Source organism: Buteo buteo, chromosome 6 (assembly GCF_964188355.1).
Source record: "Buteo buteo chromosome 6, bButBut1.hap1.1, whole genome shotgun sequence".
Taxonomy (NCBI): Eukaryota; Metazoa; Chordata; class Aves; order Accipitriformes; family Accipitridae; genus Buteo; species Buteo buteo.
This window is the reverse complement of record NC_134176.1, coordinates 11,716,662-11,738,510: the sequence shown is the minus strand read 5'-3', so window position 1 is coordinate 11,738,510 and position 21,849 is coordinate 11,716,662. Positions and strand designations below refer to the sequence as shown.

Genomic DNA, 21,849 nt, shown 5'->3' with positions numbered 1-21,849 from the left:
TTTTTTTTTTTAAACCAACCTAGGAATTTCATTGTGTAAAGGTAAGAAACAACAAATTAACAAACAAAAAAATGTCATTCCAGCAGAACAGTGATGAGACATTTCAAATATATGAAAAGTTTATTATTAAAAGGCTGATACACAATGAACTTGAAGTACAAAACACGTTTCTGATAAAAATGCTAACTTCATTCTGTTTCATGGGAATTGGAAGGTGTTATCTTCTCACCATGCATTTTCCCCTAATAAACAGTTCCAAAACATCTATTCATGATCTTGTGCTTTGCCATTTCAGAGCACTTAGTGCTGCCTATAACTCCAAGACAAGAACAATCAGCAAAGACAAGACTTCTTCAAAGTAAATCTAAATCTCTCTTGCACAGTAGAGACCTCAACATCTCTCAGGAAGTTTTAGTAACTTTCATCCTTCATTTTGCTGACTTGGGAGTTCTAGGAGTTTGCTGTATTTAAGGTGCTACTACAATAGAGTTTTAACTGCAATGTCCAAACCCATCTATTACTGAAATGTAAAGCCCCATCAATAAAATATGAACTTTGATTAAGACTGACATTTTCAGTTACTAGAAAAATTATAGAATGAGATGCAAGCAAAATGTGAAGAGGTGAAAAATCATCCCTTTGGTGATGAGACATAATAATATGCACAACTCTATACAGAATGGTCAGAGAAAAAAGTTAGAAATTATCAATTCTCATGCAAGTTTGCTTGCCTGAAATTCATACCATTACATAAATCTTGCATCAACTACAGCTGTAGAAATTGTAGTTGTCTATTTCAAGCACTAAAGCAGCGTTTTAACTTTACTTGTAGTATGAACACTGTCCCTTTTTAAGATTATAGACTTAATTACGTGAAGCTTTAAGCAATTACATTTTAAAAGAAACTAGACTATGAAATTATAACCACAAAACTGTTTTAATTAAAGTCATCTAAAGAAACATTCTTGACTGAAGTCATGAGTATTTCTTTATACTGTTGAGATTTCAGAACAAACAAATCCCAGAGAAATCTCTGATGATGATTATTATGTGTAAACCCCAGAAAAACAGGTAATAAGATTAAACTATTTCACTTCCCTATATTAAAAAGAAACATTTAAAGTCCATCTAATAAACAAGTTATTCACCAGCATGCTTTGTTCCAATTATTATTTACCTTCAGAATGAAGTTATTTTTAAAAATAGATCTGTTGAAGAATTTCTTGCCATGTTTACAAGTCTTATTTCAAACAAGAGCATCAAGACATACAGCAAATTTATTATCAGTTACTGTGTTTTTCATCAGGAGATTTCTATCCTTTAACATCTTTTCCCCTTCCTCATATATGGCGTGAGAAATAACTATATTCAATTTCCATATTTCCAAACAAATTTCGTCATACCCTCCTCACATCCAAGCTGTGCAAACTTCGAGTTCAGGCCAAAATTTAAAGCCCAGCGATGCCTTTTGACTGTATTAGTAAAATTCACAAAGGTAGTGCAACCAACAGAGTTCAGTTTGCAAAGAATACAAAAACGAGTAAAGTTTTCTGCCAAAACGCAGACTTGTGAAACCAATAGCATGTTTCCTACTACACTTTCAAATTTGAAGCCAACTGCCTCCATATGGCCTGCAAAAGAATTCACAAAATTGGGAGCAAGTCTCAGACACTAAAAATGTATAGCATTCAGCTACAGGCTACTAACAAACATTAAAACCATAAATTTCAGTATTGATAAGCATTTATAAGTTTAATATTAGCTTGTCTGTATTTTTAAGTATACTTGAATAACATTTGCAATTTTGATCAAATCTGAAAATTTAATGCTCCTTAAATGTACTTCAACTATACTTATCCCACAAAAGCATTATTTGCATAAGCTCATACGCTAGTTGCATTAACTTGCCATTTTGCAATCACTGAAAGGAAAAAAAAATAAATTGATCAACCTTGAGATCCACCTTCATCAGGCTCTGCACAAGACAACTTGGCTACAGAAAACATAACCAGAAGAAAAAAAAATAGTCGTCAGACAATAGTTGTACCAACAGACTTAGTGATGGGCTATAAAATTACTTCTCGTGCTAGAGCACAGAAATCACATTTGTTTAAAAAAAGAAAAAAAAAAATTAACTCCTCTTAAAGAAACATGGAAGCACAGCATTAAAAGAAATCCTTAAACAAGATTTTCCTACATTTTTATAAGGCCTACATGTATGCAGTGGCTTAAAGAACTGACAAAAAAACCCACAGACATTTCCTCTCCGGACTTTCAGGACTATTGCCATTGCTCTCTTCGTGACAGCAGGTGTTCAACAGAATTCAGACTACTTTAAAAGCCTACACCTACTTGATATTTATTTACTGAAGGGATACTTACGACACTCTTGTTCTTGCTCTTTGTTACTGAAAGATAAAAAGCTACAGCATAAATTGCAGATCTGGAATTTGAAGCTTCTTACTCTTTCAGCGGCAGGCTTTTTGTAGGGCAGAGAAATAAGCCAACATTTTTGCCACAGGAAGGAAACACCAACTATCATCATGTATTTAAATATACTCAACTGAACAAGATAGGTCCACATATTATTAAATGAAATGTATTGTAGTAGTTAATTGAAAGACTTCCAGTGCTCTAGGAAAACAATACCTAATGAAAACAATAGCAACTAAAAGTTCACTTGTGTAAACAACACAAGCAAACCACTGACTCGAATGGGTGTTCTACAGGCTGTGAGAAGCAAGATATGAAAAGGGCTAAAAAACAACTGACCTAACAAACATTAAGATTCTAGCATCTGCCTAAAACAGAAGAGCAGCACGATTATTTAGACATTATAATCCTGTATCAGTTTTTAAACTATACTTTGTTACATTAGGAGTCACAGTCATTATCTCCAGACATAATCTTTATAGAAGCTGTTTGTTGTTTTTCACAACATTGGAATGCCTTCTTTTAGATTCAGATGGTTCTGTTAAAAGCAAGCAGGAGCTGAGATTTGGATACATTAATTTAAAAGACATGCAGTAAACTTGTGGCTACAGAATGGAAAATGGGTATAGCTGAAAAGAGACAAGTTAAAAGAATAGAAGAGGTTACATTACAAATAAAACTATTAATTTAAAAGGAAATCTGTCCGAGCGCAGAATTTAACATCATTAGCTAAAGCAACACAACCTGAAGTTAGAGAAATCTACAAAACGTGCTCTTTTGCTGTTTTCTAGTGGAAAATGTAATTTGGCACTTGCAAAGTTCAACATCCCTGCATCATATTATCTGTTGGCTTGATTCCTAAATCACTATAACTGGAGAACCAGCAAGAGATCTTGTTGTTGCTCCTTGATGCAAACAATCCTACGAAAGGACTGTCAAGACGCTAGTTACCATGTAAGAGACTTTAGAATACAGGGATAATTCTAGGTACAACAAGTTCTTGCTGAGCACACTTCTCTGTTGGGCAACATACACTACAAATGGAGATATTTTTATTCTTTCCAGAACAAGGCTTTGAAATTTTGTTTTGTTCCACTGTTTAAAAGACTGTGGTCCATATGCTATCTTTCATTATATACACAACTATTATTAAAAGGTGGAAGTTGGAGACTCTTCTTGAAAGACTCTTTGCTCTAACCAGTTGATGCTGGATTTCCTAAACCCCTTACAAGGATCATGACAACTCAATACATAACAGTAAGTATTCTCACCTTGCAAATCAGTATTCTCTGATTTGTTATAGGACTACTGCAAATGAGTCTTTGCCATCTATCAAGAATAGAAGACTGACCTCCAAATCAACAGCTCTGAAGAAGTCCCGGAGTTTTTCCAACACTTGCTGGCTTCACTAATGATACTCTTTTTTATCTTTTAGAATGTTTTTTGTCTGTGAATCTTAGGATGACAAATCTCATTTAGTGCTGACTGCCTAATTTCAATGAGATTTATCTAAAGCACCTTGAAAAAAAACAATAAAAATCAGCAGGCATATCAATTTTGTGCTGATTATTAAATAAAAAAAGTAAAACAAATTGCTAATCTATTTAACAAACTAGCAAATACCCCTGCTGTAACTAAATATTTTAGTACTTGTTTAGGCCTATTAATACAAGAATTCCTTAAACAATGGATTCTTGCCAAACTCCTTTTAGAAAACTGCAGCAGACACTGCATTTGCAAATGCATGGAACAGTAGTAATACACAGGAAAAGTCAGAAGTTCAGGGGACAGCAAGACTCCAGATCACAACAATAGCTACATTGGTGCAGTCATCTTTCCTGATGTCCATTTGTCCATAAACTCTGACAGCTTTATTTTGATAAAATATAAACACGATGGCCACAATTCTGCTATTCTTCACATCTCCAACCCAGGGTCCTCCAAACCAAATGGTTCAGAGAGTGAAGTGGGGACACCCAGTACAGGGTCAGGTCCCCAGGGAAAAGGACGGAGGAATCACTGTGGCACTACAACCACATCTCATTGTACAAGACCGCAAATACAACTTAGTGCTAATGTTCAGAGGTCTAAATCTTTCATATCTGTCAAGGTAACCAGCACATCATACATCAAATGCATGACAAGCTTGAAACAACAGTCCTAATATATTAACTGCCCATTTCATCAGCTGATGAGATATAAATAATATGTTTAAAAATATTATTAAATATTTCACTTTCCAAATCATTGCAAAGACATGTTGCTGAAGAACAACGCAACTGTAGTGCTGTAAAATATGCAGTAAACCCAGGTGAACTGGCTAAAATAAATTAAAAACAAAATTAAATTAATCCAAGTTGACTCAGCTTCAGAGATCATTTTATGACATAAGAATCTCAGCTTTCCAGTCAGGAAAAAACCAAGTTGTATTCATCAAAAGGAACAGTTAAAAAAAAACCAAGCCCAAAAACAACCAACCAAAAAAACCCACACACAAACCCAAACCAAAAAAAGATACACCACACACACAAAACCCCTAAAATCCCAAACCCTACAAAACAGGACGCCCCCACAAAGACTCAAGAACCAGATGACAGATATGAAAGACAAAAAAAAAAAAGAAAGACTATTTTACTTTTACTGTGTGGGGGATATGGGGATAAATCCTATTCAAGGTTTTTGCATATTAGTATTAGCAATACTGTAATTTACTTTGAAAGAAAGCTCATTCTGACAACACAAGGCAAAACTGAAGCAGGGTTAAACATGACGTTTTGGGTTAATTTTCCTGAAAGACAACTTAATCTTCAAAGTCCACATGCAACAAGAGTGTCCCACAATCTGTATCACAGAACTGAGTGTTCTGAAATTATTAAAAATATTTTGGCCAAGGCTAAGGAAAGGGAGGTGCTGATGTTTCTACAGTCTTGTGTTCGACCTTGTCAACAGCTACAGCAAAGTCATCCAAAATCCACTGAATTCCAGAAAAGCCTGACCTACCTACTGCATTGAAAATAATCTCATCAAAAAAGTATAGGATACAAAGACAGACATTTGGTCTTTTCATTTACAACTTTTCAACAAAACACAAAAAAAACCCCAACAAAAAAAAAGCAAAACCACAAAACAAAACCAACCAACCAACATAGCATTTTTACTAAAGACATTGTTCTTTTTGTCAATGAATGAAGGTGATTTGCAGCACTGAACGTCAGTTTTTAATTTTACAAACAAGGAGCAAGTTTTATGAAATCTACAGACACACACCCGTATGTAATATTGCAACTGGAATCAGCACTACTTTTTTATTTTCAATAGAGCAAAATAAGAAGGGACTGCCACAGCTTTCTCCCACTGAGCAGAAAGTATTGACAAAATACCGATTGTTTAGTGTATTGCTTTCAGGGAATACCAACCACTCAATCTTAGTTGTAATATTATCTGGCTTGGCAAAAATATAAAAAGTGAAAAGTGAATACATCCTTTGGGATTCAACAGGCAGTCTGCAGAGTTTTCCTTCCATCAGAGTGGAAGTTGCACATAATAGAACATAACTCTTTCCAGTGCATTTCTTTAGTTTTTAAATGGCAGATTTAAAAACTAAAAGCTGTTCTGTTTTACTCTTTCATCTCCACTTTGGCTGAATCAGAAAACATAAATAATAATAATAAAGAAATCAAATAACTTATGCAAGGTAAAATTAAAAATTCCAGACATTTCATATACAGAAGAAACCCATATAAGGCAATAATCTCTGTTCTTCAAGTAAAAATCCCACATATGCACACTCTAACCCATTAAAAGGACACACTGTTCAGTTTTACAAATACAAATCCCCAAATGCTTAATTTTACAGCAAATAAACAAAAAGCAATTTAATCCCACCTTCTTTTTTATAATTCTGTCTTTTGTCCAGTTTTTAGAGTGAAGTCCAGCCTTTTCTGGTAGCCAAGATTTCTCTTTTGATGTTTTTATAATATTCTGAAGAACCATCCTTAAAATATTCTTCATGTGGACAGTTGTAAATAGCAGTGAATATAAAAATATTGTGTAGAGCTAAAACCTAAGAACAGTTTCTGTGCAACAACTACAGTGAAAAACTACTTAAATGGAGTATTTTTGGTCTACTGGCATATGAACTCAAGCAGTACTGACGAGCAGTGATAAGACGTTGTAAAGAAACAAGACAGGCCACAGTTGTGACAGGAACAAGATAGGCTAGATCAAGTTTCACCTAATTAGGCAAGGTTGCAGTAGAGGAGTTCTGCTATCCTCTCATTGTGCAATAGTAATCCTTGTTTGCTATTATAATAATGACAAACAGTAAGTATTCATCTTAAATAAATTTACATATAAGGCTCTGACTGTCTCAGAAGAGACAGAAGTCATTTTCCTGTTGAAGGGGGCAATGATATGAGCAGAAGTTCCAAGAGCAAACAATCCTAACAACTATCAAAAGACATTTCCACGACACATTTTCTTAAATTAGGAAAATGTTTTAAAAAGACCAACCAGCTTAAAAAACAAAACAAACAACAACAACAAATGCACCACGTATTTATGCCTAAAAATACTATAGTTCAAGCACTACTCCATTCTTGGCAAAGTCTGTCTTCTTGCTGGACGTAATTCAAGCAGCAGAGAATATAAAATGGTAAACTATGTTTCTGATTGCCTCTTCATGTCGAGGGACAGTGAATGTTTATCATCATTCCTGTCAACACTATACAGGATCCAGAGTGGGGAACAGACAGAGAGAAGGCACCAACAGTGCATTTAGCTCTTACTCTACAATTGCAGGGGCAAAGCATATTCTCCAGCCTGATCCATTCTCTTAATAAAGAAAATGGAGAGAAAGAGTAAGCAAGTGACCCAAGGGGGTTGGGGGTGGGGGGAATAATAATCCAACCCATACTATGAAAGACCAACAGAACCTGAACAACCCATCTTTCTTAGAGCTATGAGCTACATTTTCTGTGTAGCACTGTACACATTCACTGCAGGAAGGGAAAAGTAAGGGGTTCTCAGCTTCATTTGTGAGCCACAGAATTGTTACATTAGCCTTCCCTACAAGCAGCAGCAGAGAAGAAAAAGCTAGTAAGATTCCGTATTTAGCCTGCTTCTACATTCAGAAATAGTACTGTCCTCCCTTAACGCATTTTGTTGGTAAAAAAAATGTTCCAATCCCATGCAGTCTTCCTTCCTCCTCAGCAAACATGTATCACGTTGAGAGGTTTATTGAGAATATAATTGGTAGAATAATTTCAGACTTATAAAATGCTGCAACTTAAAAAAATTAACCTGTTAGCAACTGAGAACATTTTAAATAAATGAGAAGCTGCAGGATATTTCTTAAAAGGGATGGGTTGTTTTGATTTGGAAGGGTGGAAAAATCTAATCTGGTTGTTCTCCAAAACCAGATTGTAACTTTATCTGCCAGAAAAACAAACTGTATCACGTGAATAAATATTTGAGAGGAAAAGCTGGGCCTATATTAACACATATTGTGCCACTCTTCCAACTATAGCTACCAGCTGAATTCTTCTAAACGAACCCCCAAAACTTATAAAAGCCTTACCTACAATAGAAAGGCATGACATGCACATTTAGACCAGAAATATATGGGATGGTCCAACTCTAAAGCTTGCCATCCCTATTGGATAATTGGGTTCTTTCAAAAGAATATGAACTAAAATAAACATAGGTGTCACTGAACTTCCCTTTTATCCTCTCATCCTCCCTTCTGAAATAACTGAAAACACCTGTGTGTAGTTTGTTACATCAGATAAATAATATAAACAATACAAGCACAGCGTAGCCCCTTACTTTCTCTCATACAGTCCATAGATGTATTGTCTCCATATTGAGTATCTGATCCAGTGCAGTTATTTGGCTGACTGATTTATAACTGTTACTGTTAGGTAGGTAAATATAAATCTAGGATATATGTAGAGAGATAAGGATACCCACAACCTCTGGCTGCTTATATTATAAGCCTCAAAATCCTAAATTAAAGAAACAAGGGGATTTTCCTCCCAAAAATGTAAAGAGGTTTTGAATGTTCTAAATGAAGGAGGCAAGGTACATGCAGTATTTCATAGACGTAAGTTATGGTCCTGCATTAAATGGAAAAACCATGTAAAAAGCAAGAGGACTTGCCCTGTGCGACAAAGCTCGTATTTAGCAAACCTATATATCTGCAGATTATGTAAATCACTCAATAGGAAAGTAAATGCAGTCTATGATCCTACTAAGGCATTTTAACATGAAGTCACTCATGACCTCTGAAAACCACATGGAATGATGTAGGAAAAAGAATACAAAAGTGAAACTGGAAGTATAATTCCCTAAAATGTACACAACTTTATATCACATATCTACACAAAATGGAAAATTACTTGACATAAAGCTATAGATTAAAATTGATTGATGTAAGCAGCTAAGAATACACAGAGAAGTAATGGACAAATATAAAGAAAAGCAAGAGTTCAGAAGGAATAATATACAACACTGCATGCAGGGTATCACTAACTTTAAATTAAGGGGTTTTTGGTTTAATAACTTTTGTTCTACTTTTCCACCCTATCATACCCTCTCGCTATTTTCACTTCTTTCCTCCTGCTATATAAGCTATATTGTAAATGCCTAATATGCAAATGTACAATTTACTTATTTTGAACATGCTTAACTACAAATGTGCATGATTGCACAGAGGCCCTCTAAGCTAAGCTTTTCTACATTTGTGGAAAATTAATTTAAACAGACACCTTATTTCCAGATTAAAATTAACATGTTATAATTTGCATACAAGATAAAGATTTTTAAAAACCCAGCTTGTTTGTTTTCTATATATTCTCTTTCAGTTTCTCCAGTAGGATCAATCAAAAATCCATAGATAATACTGGGAAAAGTAAAAAAAAAAAAAACAAAACCAAACACACACAAAACCACCACCAACAAAAATATCTAATTTTTCCCAGGTCATTGTAAATTAATAATACTTAATGAGACAGGTACCTAGGTCTACTTAGCACTTCCACTTAGGTAAACTGACAACCAAGTTTATGTATTTCTTAAATCTATTTTACTGAGTTAAACACAGTGATGTTGTATTACACTATAACAACTGTACCCTCAATAACCTATGCAGAGTATGATTTGTGGTGAGCGTGTTTCCTTTTTCCAATCACAGGGTAAAGAAAATAAAAGCGAAAAAGAATTTGATTTAAACGTGTCAAATACATACGTTCAAATACATACATTCAAAACAGAAATTGTGGTTATCATGCTCTTTTCTGGGGTGGGTATGGGGCTGGGGTGTATGGAAGGGATTTTACCAACTGCCCTCCAAATTATAAACACAGTAGCATCCCTAGGTCCCCAGCATATCAGACTGTTTATTCCAGTATGACTACAGACACCAGTATATAAAAACATACATAGCAACATTCACATTTTTGCATTCTTTCACATATTTGAAGACATCTTTTCTCACAAGAAAACTGTGGTACTTAACAAGTAGGGTGGCTGAATGACTTTAGTCCCCACTTCAGGTGCGGAAAGGAAGACAAAAGGTTTATAAAGAAATTCAGACACAATCAGAACACTCTCATCCCTGAGCAGTGGAGGAAAAGAGGGTGTTGAGACCTCACTGCTTGAAAAATTTCTGTGTCATTTGTGAGATAATAAGAAAAAGCTGACCAAAAGCTTTTTCCTGCTTCTGAAAAGAAACAGGCAAGTACATGCACACTCCAGATCAAGCTTACTTGTAATTTTGTGCCAAGGCTCCTCAGTTCTTCAGAACTCAGAGAGCGAACTGAGCAGTATTTGGTAGCTTCAGATGACTGGGGGAAGGGAGCAGCAGTAAATGGGGGTAATCCAGTAATGCACTGAAGGCTCAAATCACAAAGATTTCTTATGTTGAATGTTATAAACCACCCAGAAACACAAAAATACCGTATCAGAAACACTGTATAGTAAATCCTCTTATTTAATGTGTCTTTTATGTCCTTTGAAGTGTTTTTTCAGACTATAATTTTGTACTGTAAATACAAAAAAATCCACTGTAAAAAGGATATCAAAGTAGTGTAAAGGTTGGTAAATGTTAAAGTGAATCAAATTCAAAAGTTCTTTATGTTTAGCTGAAAATGAGCAGAAGCACAGTAATTGATACATGAATTAATTATTCCAATATAAGTATTTGAGTTGGACTCCAAAATCACGCTGGGGTAAACAAAGCAGTTTTAAATCAGTTTAAACTCTGAATTATAACCTCCTTCATAACTTTAGGTCCTATCAGTGCTACAAAAACAAATACTACTGCTCTCCATCATCTGAAAAAAAAAAAAGTAAAAATAAAGTGCTGTAGTCAGGAATTGGGCGGGCAGGGGGGGCGCATTGCAAGCAACAGACTTGAAACTGATTTGTTTCAATGTAAAGCTTGCATTTTTATAGCATATTCCCATATCCAATAAGCTCTTGCTGAAGTGGTGATAAATGACAATAAAATGGTAAATACATTGCACTGTTAGTACACCAAGAAACTATTCAGAAAAAGGACTGAAAAGATTTCCAAGTGACATAGGGTAGAATAGACACCAATCCATGTGATACGGTTTTAAAATAATTGCATTGATCCTGACATGATTTAGAAGTGTAAAGGAGGTCAACCATTACAGATCTGTTTTCCACTATCAGAAGTACATGATTCAGACCTGCAGCTAAGATTTTCTGAAATTTAGATAATTTGGGACAGTGAAGCACTCCATAAGGAAATTAAGCATCAGGCACGCTGAGACATTCAGAGCTGCATGCAGAGATGAAGCTGCATGCAGAGATGAGTTTCATAGTTTATTTTTATAAGACACTGTTTCAAGAATTCAATAATCTCCCAAAGTGTACATACAGTCCAACTGTTTGGGGCCTGAATAGCAATTAACCCATTTGTTAGCCTGCAGAACCATCCAAAATTTCAATTCCAAGAACTTCCTGTTTTTAAATACACAGGAGGAAAATCTAACCACTTCTCTGTCAATGTATCTGAACAGCAATAATGCCAAGAACCCTGTTTGACTATTTCTAAGTATGTATTTGCCTAAGCTAAGTATCTAACACAGCCATGTACTATAAAAATTATCTTACAGGATTTGTATGAAATGGCTGTCAGTTCATAGATGCTAGTACTTTCTCAGATGCCCAAATAAGTTAGCTAAGCTGTCAGTGGGTAACTTACAGTTTTAGGCAAGTAATCACTAGTTGAACTGTTTAAACTTATTGGAGATACTAGTTTCCTATGCTGCCCACATAATCACACAGTATATGCTCTGGCTATCACATTCTTCTCTCTGCAAAATGCTAACAGCCTGCCAACCATTTTACAGACATCAATTATACCATAACAATGCACAAATATCCTCTCCTTATTCTATATCTTTTCAAATGAAGTGATTAAGACATTAGTAACTAAAGACATATTATGACAACATTTTGAATTTAAGTAATTTGAAACCCCCTATCTTTGGCTAGATGGGATAGATTCAGGTCAGGTTTTGACCAACACACTGGTTAAGATTTTACAAGATAGCCAGATACACTTTCTGAAGCCTGTTTGTTGTGTTTTTTTTAAAATAGTAAGCATGGGCAGAGGAGGTGGTAGGAAAGAAGAGGTTGAACTATTTTCTAAGTACTGTAAGTATGTTGAAAGTATCACCTTCAGAACAGAAGTAAGAATGCCAACAGGTGCAGCACTGTCTTGAATCATAAATTAGACAAATTGCATTAGGAAACAGGATTAGAAAAGGATTTTCTCATGCAAACATGCATTCAAAGTATGTCTCCTCAACTTAAATTGTACCTGTTATTTTTAAACTATCACTTAATCCAGCTTCTTTGAGAAATTAAAAAAAAAATATTTATATGCAGGTAAGGCTGTACTTAATGGCTACGGTAAACTTTGCTAGTCTCAAACCACCCTATTTCTTTTCCTTTAAACATCAGAGAGCAATGCAGGCAATACTTTTCTCCACATATTAATAACGCAGCCCTGTCTAGTGCTTTTTTCATCTAATACTATAACTCTCAACAATTCTCAGCTATTCACCTTAGCAGGTCTGGACAGATACAGTCTGGTTTTTAGAAGAGCAAGGTTTGCTGGTTTTGAAGTGTCAAAAATTGGCTCCCAGGAGAGTAGAACACAGAATTAATTCAGATGCTAGTCAATGAAATATGCTTACGTGCATGGGGTCAACCCATGGGATTTGGGATTAGAGAAATTCTCCTAGATCAGCCTGGTAGAGACCTTGGGCACTGTACTGTTTTCTTGTTTTCATTTCATAGAGCAGGGAAGTTACTCTTCATTGCCACTTGGGACATGGATTACATACCAAAATCATCTAGATATATCTCACCATATTCATTCACCACCACAGAGTTGTTTCAGGCTGAAAAATCCTAACAACCTAAACTGATAAAACTGATTACATCCTTCCTGCAATCTACACACTGCCCTTTCTTGCGCTGGTTCCAGTGCTTATCTGACCCTGCACTGAGCTGGTTTCAGTGTGCTCAGCTGGCAGAAAAGTATCCTGAGGAAAAAAAAAAAAAAAAAAAAGAAAAAAAAAAAAAGGCAAGCAACAAGCAACTTCCTGCTGAGTTCGCATCCTGCAACAGCTCAGCACAGAATCAGATAAATACCAGAGCCAATACAAGAGAGAGGGCAGCAGGGAGGCAGGGCTACAGCAGCCCCTGCAGTTACATCAGGTTCACCTACACAAAACTGAAGCCTCAGTTTCCCCCATTCTCAATTTACAAACAATAGTTTAGTCATGTGAAAGCTGAAATCCTTTTGTCAAAGTAGACATAAGGATACATAGGTTAAATACAGTGTCTGCAACATATGCAAGTTCAGATTAGATTGCTTCCTGCTGGAGTTGGAATTCCTTAAATAAAATAGTTTTCTAACTAAAGTCTCCTCACACATAAATAGAATTCTGCTGCTAAGCAAAGCAATGAATTGGAAACTAAAAAAATCTTAATTGTACTTCCACTACTGAAGAACTAGGCTAAATTATGAATCTTAGAGGATAAGGAAATAATGGGCAGAAATCAGAAGTAATGCAATATTGCAAAGTGTGGGGGGGGGGAATTATGGCAGATTAGCAACTGCCACCCAAGCTTCATAGTTTTGCCTTTTTTTTTTTTTGGTCCCAACTTTATATTTGTATCTCAAGATTTCCTCAAAGACCACATATTTTACCAAAAAAACAGTATCCCTTCCTTTCTTCTGTTTCAGGGAGAATGTAAAGTGTTACTGGATACCCAATAAAGATGTGAAAACTGGTGAAACTATAACTTATCTCTGAAGTAACAACATTATTGCACTGCAGAGATCTTCAGTTTCATTTCACTGTTCTACTCATCTGCTGAATAGCCAGAGAACAAAATTCAAAATATGTGACCTGAGGTACACGTCCACAATAAACTAAACTGAATAAACAAAAATACTGAAAGGGACAGATTCCACTTCCCTATGCCCTTCTCCATTACAGATCTCAGCCAAGCAGACTGCTCCTTCCTCTATCAACATAGATAATACAATAGTCACAATGTAAGCTGAGCTAACCCTCTAGTCTCACAAAATACATATATATATACACACACACACACACACATTTATTTGCGTGTACATATATCTCTTCAGCATTCTTTGGATACAACTATTTCTTATATTGTTAGTGACCTGGATCAGTATACTGAGACAAGCAGTGCAGTCCATTCAAAGCAAATGGTGGGAATGAGCAGCAAGGAAGAGGAAACGGAGCCTCTTCCATCAGCCACAGGAAATGGTTAACCCAGCTCATCCCTATTGTGAAACCTCAGCCCTGAAAGGAATTCAGTTGCTCCAATATCCTACTGCACCACAATGATAAACCTGCACTCTCCAATACAAGCAAGATTACACGTAGTTGCTTCTAAGCAAGATTTAAGAAAACAAATAGTGACCTAAAATGTAGGTAAAGTGACTGAAAATTGATGTTCATTCTTTTCCTCCACTAAGCAGTTCATATTCTTGTTTGTCCTTTGAGTTACTATAGAATTTATGCTTTTTCCTCCTGATAGCATTGTTGCTTTTGACACACAAATCTACTTCTGAAAGATGGTGTCTATTATTGCACAATATTATTCTATTATTGTCTGTCAAAAAAAATTTGCTTTCAGAAGCTCAAAACATTGAGCACGTTCCACAGATATATTGCCTAATACATTAAAGATTATTATGTGCTTCCAAGTTTAATTAATTCTAGTGACATATTTCCAAACTACCAGAAAAATGTACCAACCTTAAATGTTAATATTGCATAATATTTATTTACTTTAAAATCTTATAATTTAAGAATCAGTGAGACACTAGATTTGAGATTGATGGAAAAGCTGTTCATAAGTGAAGGAAGATTTTAAAGATATTTGAAATCACCTAGTATGGTATTCCAATTTAAGGAAAAAAAAAAAAAAAGTAAAATCTCACTTTAATGGGGTCTGACACAAGCCTAAGAATGAATCTTCCATATCCCAGGCTAGCATATTCAGTTAAAGTATTTTGATCTATCCTGTGCTAGTAATTAATGTATGGTAATACTAAGCTTTTAATTTAGACAAACACGTAAGACTTGTAAATTCCAACAGTGAGTCATGATGGAAAGGGAGCAAGGCACCCCCCCCCCCCCCCCCAATTAGGCAATAATTTGTTTGCTTCTTCAAACCTCCATTCTCAACAATTATTTTTTATTTTTTAAGATGCCTCCAGCTTGTAAGGACAAAAAAAATTAGATCTAAACACCCTGAATGTTTAAAAAGATAATAAATGTGAACTTTGGTTTTAAAACCAAGCATTAGACTGCAAATTCTTCAAAAAAGACACTGTCTTTATTCTATGTATGGACAACTCTTAGCATAACAGGGACTGTTCCACAGCTGTATGAGATCTCAATATAAATAAAATAAGCTAGTTTTTTTTATATAATATATTTCACATCAAACTTGGATTTATTAGACTAATATAACTTGATCTGGTGAAACGGAATTTTGTTGTCAAATAAATACCTATTCTCTCTGAAGTCTGCAATGGGCAACAATCTCATCTATGTTAATATATGAAGAGAAACTAATAGAGAGTATCCTTTCCCTTAAAATTTTCTCATATGTTTCATTAGAATCCACATGTATCTATTAAATATATTTAAATATTCAATTAGAGTAGCCTATAAATAGTACTTTTCATTGACATGGTGAAGCTGATGAACTTATTTTTACCACAGAATAGGACATATTCTGTCATCCTAAAAACCACAGTGACATGATCCAAAAAGCCACGAAATGGCCTTTAAGCTTTGCTGCAATAAATAACATCATTAATAATGGCTGATAAACTTGCAAGTTATTCTCTACAGTCAGTTCAGATTTATTCAGCAAACAAGGATGATATCAGTTTTGCTGATAACTATACAGCTCTGAATTGCAATATATTTTATCTCAACATCACTGGAAATTCCTAATATTAATTTAAGTGTATTAAAATGACACATCTTCCTTTAGACTTTCACAACATAGAGCTGTATTAGTAGTGATCTTCCTAAGGGAAGAGAACAGTGTACAGTGATTTGAAAATATTTTGGGTTTAGATTATGAATAAGCAATGTTCACTTGGACTTTTTGGGAAAGGTTTTAGACTGAATACGTGACAAGTGTGTACTCATTTTAAAAAAAACACCCACCACCAAACAACAACAAAAAAAACAACAAAAAAACCTTTTTCTTAATTCACCTGGAAGATAGCTTAATTCAAAAATAACTACTACAGATACCCATCTTTGGTTTGTGTTTTATCAGTCATGTTATCTGTCTTCATAGGTCAGGAACATATGTAGCAATTAAGATATTAATGCACACTGTAATACTCAAGATCCACTTGTATATTGTCTAGTATAACATAAAATATCCATCAGTCATGGTCATCTTTGGAGACGAGTTGCAGTGTCACACAAAATTAACTAGACCAAAAAAAAAAAAATAAAAAAAAATCACTAAACACTCTCCAAACTTTTCACTCTCACTTCTATTAAAAAACCAAACACATCCACCTGATCGTGCCCAACAAGTCTTCGGCCTAAGCCTCACACAAAGTCCCACAAGGTTCCTCCTAGATGCATTCAAAAATGTGAATGCAACCTCACTGATGCTCATTTCTCCCAATTACGTTAAAGGCAAAACCAGGAAAGCTCTGCAGCAATAGGTGCTAGGGGAATATGCAATACAAACTATTCCTCTTAAGAGATTAAGTCCATTACGATTTCTTACACAGCATCCACCATCGCCTCTCTTATCACTTTATTGACGGTGTACAGACCCTACATAGTTCTATGCCTTTGGCATGATACGTTACCTCACAGATGCTGTAAAAGAATGATACCCAAAATTTAGGTAAAAAATAGGAAGTGTAGCTGTAGCAGTTCCTTCTTCCACTGTATCTCATTGCAAGTAGGAAAACAGTGATCCTCCTAAGTGGCTTTTTCTTGTCTGCACCCTAGTGTCCAAGGAATACGGCTAATACTTGTCAGCAGAGACCGTTTTGGAACTACCATCCAAGAAGAAAAAGCATTAATTGCATTCTTTAAGGAAAAATTTCCAACACTCTTCCAAAAACAAAGTCTAAAGTCCCACAAAAAAACCCCTACTGCGGCAGAATAAAAAAAAAAACAAAAACAAAAAATAATTAGGCTCCTCCAAACAAGTTATCGATTATGTGGCTGGAAGAGGAGCTACATCCACAACATTTTTGCAAACAAAATAAAACCGTGGCTGTTTTAACCCAAAAGATTTCCTGTTTGAAAGGATATCACATAGCTCTGGGTTTGCACATTTTATTCTAATAATGCAATAAATACTAAACTTTTTTTTCAGTGAAAAAAAAAACCCACCCTATATTCAAGGCATACTTATAGCAACTCTTTTAGTAAGTTCCTTAGCAGAGGTGATATTCAGTGTAGCATCATAAGCTCATCATACACATAGCCCTTATGTCCTGAAGGCAAAGAAAGATGTTATGATGGACGTGCCTTGTCAGCAAAGCAAAAAACAACGGGTGAGAAAAGTGCAGTCCACGTCATTATTACTTCTTGAAGCTCAACTGTGTTCAGGACCAAGAATGTAGTTATTTTTATATTTTTCAAAAAGAAAGTAGAATAAACAATATGAACTTATATGGAAAGGATGCTAAAGAACAGAGAGGGTGGTGTCCTGGTCACAAATGAAATCGTAACTGATAAAAACTTCTCAGAAGTAACCCTGTTCCCCAAGGGGGCGCGGGGGGGGGTGGGGCGGCCCAGAATCAACAAAACACAGGAAAGGAAGAAAACAGATAATTCCATTTTCTGTGCTTCAGATGTGACTTCATTCTTAAAAATGGTTGTACAGAATGTAAAAAAATTACCAATCCAAAAATGGCCTCAATCAATTACTTCAAATCTGATAAATGCAAGTCATAAGAAACTGGAAAAGTTTGATAATGTTTCATTTTAATTTCTTGACACAAAACTGTAGTGATACCCACTTGTTACAACAGTTCAAGTCCAGTAGTACTAAAGTCTCTCCTCCTGCTATTATATACTTTTGTAATTATAAAAAAACCCAAACAAACAAACAAAACCCATAAACCACACCAGGATCAGGGAAGAAAAAAGCTTCTGTGAATATGAATTCAAGGAATTCCATCATATAACAATTTACATCTCTAGCTTTTCCCTTTTCAGAATACAAAATCTCAAGTAAAAAAACCCAAAACATTTGGTCCAGTTCTACAGCCATATGTTCACATTATTTTGATATTGTATGTTGATTATTCCAGTAAATGGGGTTGTTTTTCTCATCCTTGCAGTCCATAAATAAAATTGCTGGGATGAGAAACAGGAAGACTTAAGGCACTGTCACAGTGTCCATTTAAATATACATATGCCTGACTACCTTATGATAGACTGTCCATAACAGCATCTAAAAGCTCTTCAGAAAAGTAAAATATTTATTATTTTAGGATTCAGACTCAATAAGCTTTAATCTGCAACATTACTACCATTGTAGCAAGGTGATTTGTTTTTATTAAAATTCAGCCATCAGTATTAAAAATGCTTTGAAGAGTGTTTCAAAAACGTAAGAAGTCTGAATTTTATAACACCTTCCAATAAGCACAAACTGCTACATTTAAACAACCATGAAGGTAACATGAGACACTGGCAGAAACACTCAAGTAGGTAAAAAAAAAAACTTGTTATAAAAGTCAATCACTGCACTACGGAAGTTATGACATTAGCCTGAAACCCACACACACAGGTTAGTAATGGGAAGCAAATACATTTGTTCTGACTTAGCCTGTCATTGGCATGCTAGGTTTTCAGTAAGAATTTTATGTATGTAAAGCATAACCCAAGTGGTGATGGGAGCTGAAAAAGCTGACAGTCACCTTGTTTTTGTTTTTACAAGCTAACATCCATACGTTTATGGAACAAGCCTGTAACTCAGTGAACTCTGTTGCTGGTTTCCAGCCTGCCTAGTGCACTCAAATTCTTATACAGTATCAATAGAATATTTTGATACCTAGCAGTTGGAAGTTAAAAAGCATGTCATATTAAAAAGCCTGTTATAATACCTGTTTTCTAAACACTACCTGCACTCTTCAATCTGAAATTTTATAGCTAGTTTGAGCTATTTATTTCCTCCTCTTAGTCACTAAAAAAAAGTTAGAACAATGAAATTTTGTAAAAGATGTCTGTAATAGTCTCACTGAGAAGCATTCTGCTGCAGTGCTTTGGTTGCAAACGCTGCAGAGGAACTGTAAATAAAAAGCTCATTTCTATTGGAATTAGAGAAAACATGGGAGATACCCCATATAAGGGAGTATCTCATAAACCCACACTTGGGATCAAACAGTTTGAAAGAAATCAGCAAAAAGACTGTAATTGTTTATTACTCAAGTCTCAGAGGATCCTGTCATAAAACGAACAGTCATCAAGAACAACTCTCTTCTGACCACTGCATCAGCCACAGCGAAAGGGGGAGGGAAAGAGAGGGGAAGGAAACGGAGATTCTGTCACAGAAGACAATCAAGGTTGTTTGCGGGAAAATGAAAGGTTTTATCTTCGATAAATAAGCGACGGTTTCACAGAAGAGGTGGCACAAACCCAGGAGGGAGACCACCCTTCCCTGAGAGGCGGCGAGGCTGAAATGAAGCTGCCGCCTGCACTCTCCTGACAACCGGCCCAAGGGCCGGAGCCGCCTGCCCCGGGACTGCTTAACCCTTCCCCGCACCCGGGCGGCGAAGAATCGGTATGGGGAAGGGCAAAACCAAAACAAACATACACACACCCCCACCCCACTCCCCGCATACCCACTCACGCAAACACAGAAAACCCACCCGCGCCTCACATCGGGCCTCGGCGGCCAGCAGCCGATCGTCCCGCCGGCCGACACCCGGACGGTGAAACCCGCGTTCCCCGCTGCCCCCCGCCGAAACTGCCGCGGGCTCAGGAGGGCGCCGGGGGGGCGGGGAAGGAGCCCTGTCAGGCAGACGCGAGGGCAGAGCCGGGGGAGGGGGGGACGCGGCCCTCGACCTGTCACGGCCGGTGCAACGCCGAGAGCAGCTCGGCCGGCGAAGGGGGCGGCAGCCCCGCGCTGAGGGGAGGAGCGGGAGTAGGTCGGGTCCGTCCGTCCGTCCCCAGAAGCCAGGGACGACGGTGACCGGCGGCCCCACCCCCGGCGGGGAAACCGACGGCGTCTCCGCAGCACCGTCGCCCTCTGCCCCGGTTGGCCGGGGCACAGGCGAGGATGACGGCGGCGGCGCCGCGCACTCCATCCGCCGCCGCCACCGGCCCCGCAGGAAAAGGCAAGGCGTCCCACCGCCCGGCAGAGCGGCGCCAGGCCGGGAAGGCGGCGACGCGAACTCAACCCCTTCCCACTCACCGGCATCATCTCCGCAGCCGTCCCCCAGCCAGCCCCGCCGAGGCTGCCGCCGCGCCGTAGCCCGGGCCTCTCCTGCCGCCGCTGCCGCCGCCTCTCACCGCGGAGGACGCCGCGCTCGCCCTGGCGGCTGTGACAGGTGCCTCCCGCGCGCCTCGCTCCCTACAGCGGGCGGAAGGAAGAGGCGAAGGCGGCGGCGGCGGCCGGGCTCCCAACCCCCCGCTCCTCAGCGCGGCGGCGGCCTCCCTGCCTCCTTCCCTCGGCGCTTCCTGCTCCGCTCCGCCCGCGCCGCGCCGCCCAGCCAGGGGTTAACCGCCGACGCCTCCTCATTGGCCGAGGCGGGAAGAGCCGGGGGCGGGGCGGCGGCGGGAGGCGCGCGCACGGCCCGCGCGGGGAGGGGCGCGGGAACCGCGCGGGCGCGCGCCGCGGGGCCGCACGTGACGGCGGGCGCCGCTGCGGGGCCGGGACCCGCGTCCTCCTCTCGCCGGGGCTGGTTTCCCTCGCAGACCCGCCGTGACGTGACGCACCACACCACCACCACCACCACCACCCACCCCCCCCGCGCCTCCGCCAGCTCTGTGTTTCGTGTGGGCCCTGTCCCGCCGGTTCTTCCCGCGGCCCCGCTCCGGGCTCGGTCTCCTCTTCCTCCTCCCCGCGGTGCTGTGCCGCCCTTCTCCCCGGGCAGGGCCCCCGGCGGGCGCTGCCCGCTCCGGGCGGGCTGCCCGGGGCAGATTGCCCACGGGCCCCTGGGCGGTGGAGGAAGCGGCAGCGGCCCTAGGCGCTTTCTGCCCCCGGAATGCGGGAAGGGGGTGGGCGGCGGGGCGGCTCCGGTCCGCCCGGCCCCGCTCCGCTGCTGCGCGGGAGGGTGGCCGCTGTAGCTGCGCGCTGGGGCGCGGAGGAGCGAGGCGCGACCCGCCGGGCGTACGGGGGCCCGGCGGGTGGGAGCGGGGCCGGGGGGGTTGGTGGTCTCCCGTGGGAAGACGGGCGCGCCACGGCGCCAGCCCGTGCCTGGGAACCCCGGCAGGCGGGTGCGCGGGGAGGGTGGGCTTCCAACAGCCTCTCTCGGTCTACCGAAACACACCTGAGTGCGTAGCTGTTCTTTGTGGCTGAAATAACGTCATGGCTAGCGTCACCCCTCGTTTTACCGCCCCTTCGCCCGCGCATTGCTCGTGACACCTGTCTGAGGTACAAAACTCCCCCGAAGAGCAGAAGAGAAGGTGTTCTTGTCCGGGACCCTGATGTCAGGCTCCTACGAGAGCTGGTCTCGTGTTTGCGAGTAAGGTTTAGTTTCTTCGTTTTCGGGTGTCTCGTTCTGTAGAGCTACAACAGCAAGATGAAAGTTAACAGCTTGGAAGAAGTCGGGCTCAACTACAAGTCAAAACATCGCCATATGTTAGTACTGCAACACATGCAATG

The 21,849-nt window shown here is 39.0% G+C and overlaps 1 protein-coding gene across 6 annotated transcripts in view; it reads right to left on the bottom strand.

Annotated features, from left to right (window-relative positions):
* Window positions 1-20,699, bottom strand: part of PPP1R13B (protein phosphatase 1 regulatory subunit 13B) — a 72,728-nt gene extending 52,029 nt beyond the window's left edge. For 4 of the 6 annotated variants that reach the window (XM_075029723.1, XM_075029726.1, XM_075029724.1 and 1 more), the window contains exon 1: window positions 19,892-20,344. In XM_075029723.1, coding sequence (XP_074885824.1) covers window positions 19,892-20,329 — 438 coding nt within the window. In that variant the 5' untranslated portion in view covers window positions 20,330-20,344. Of the gene's footprint in view, window positions 1-6,318; window positions 6,554-19,891; window positions 20,345-20,436 lie in introns of those variants that run through there. The other 2 variants (XM_075029729.1, XM_075029728.1) reach the window with 2 other exon arrangements.
* Window positions 20,700-21,849: the final 1,150 nt, after the last annotated feature.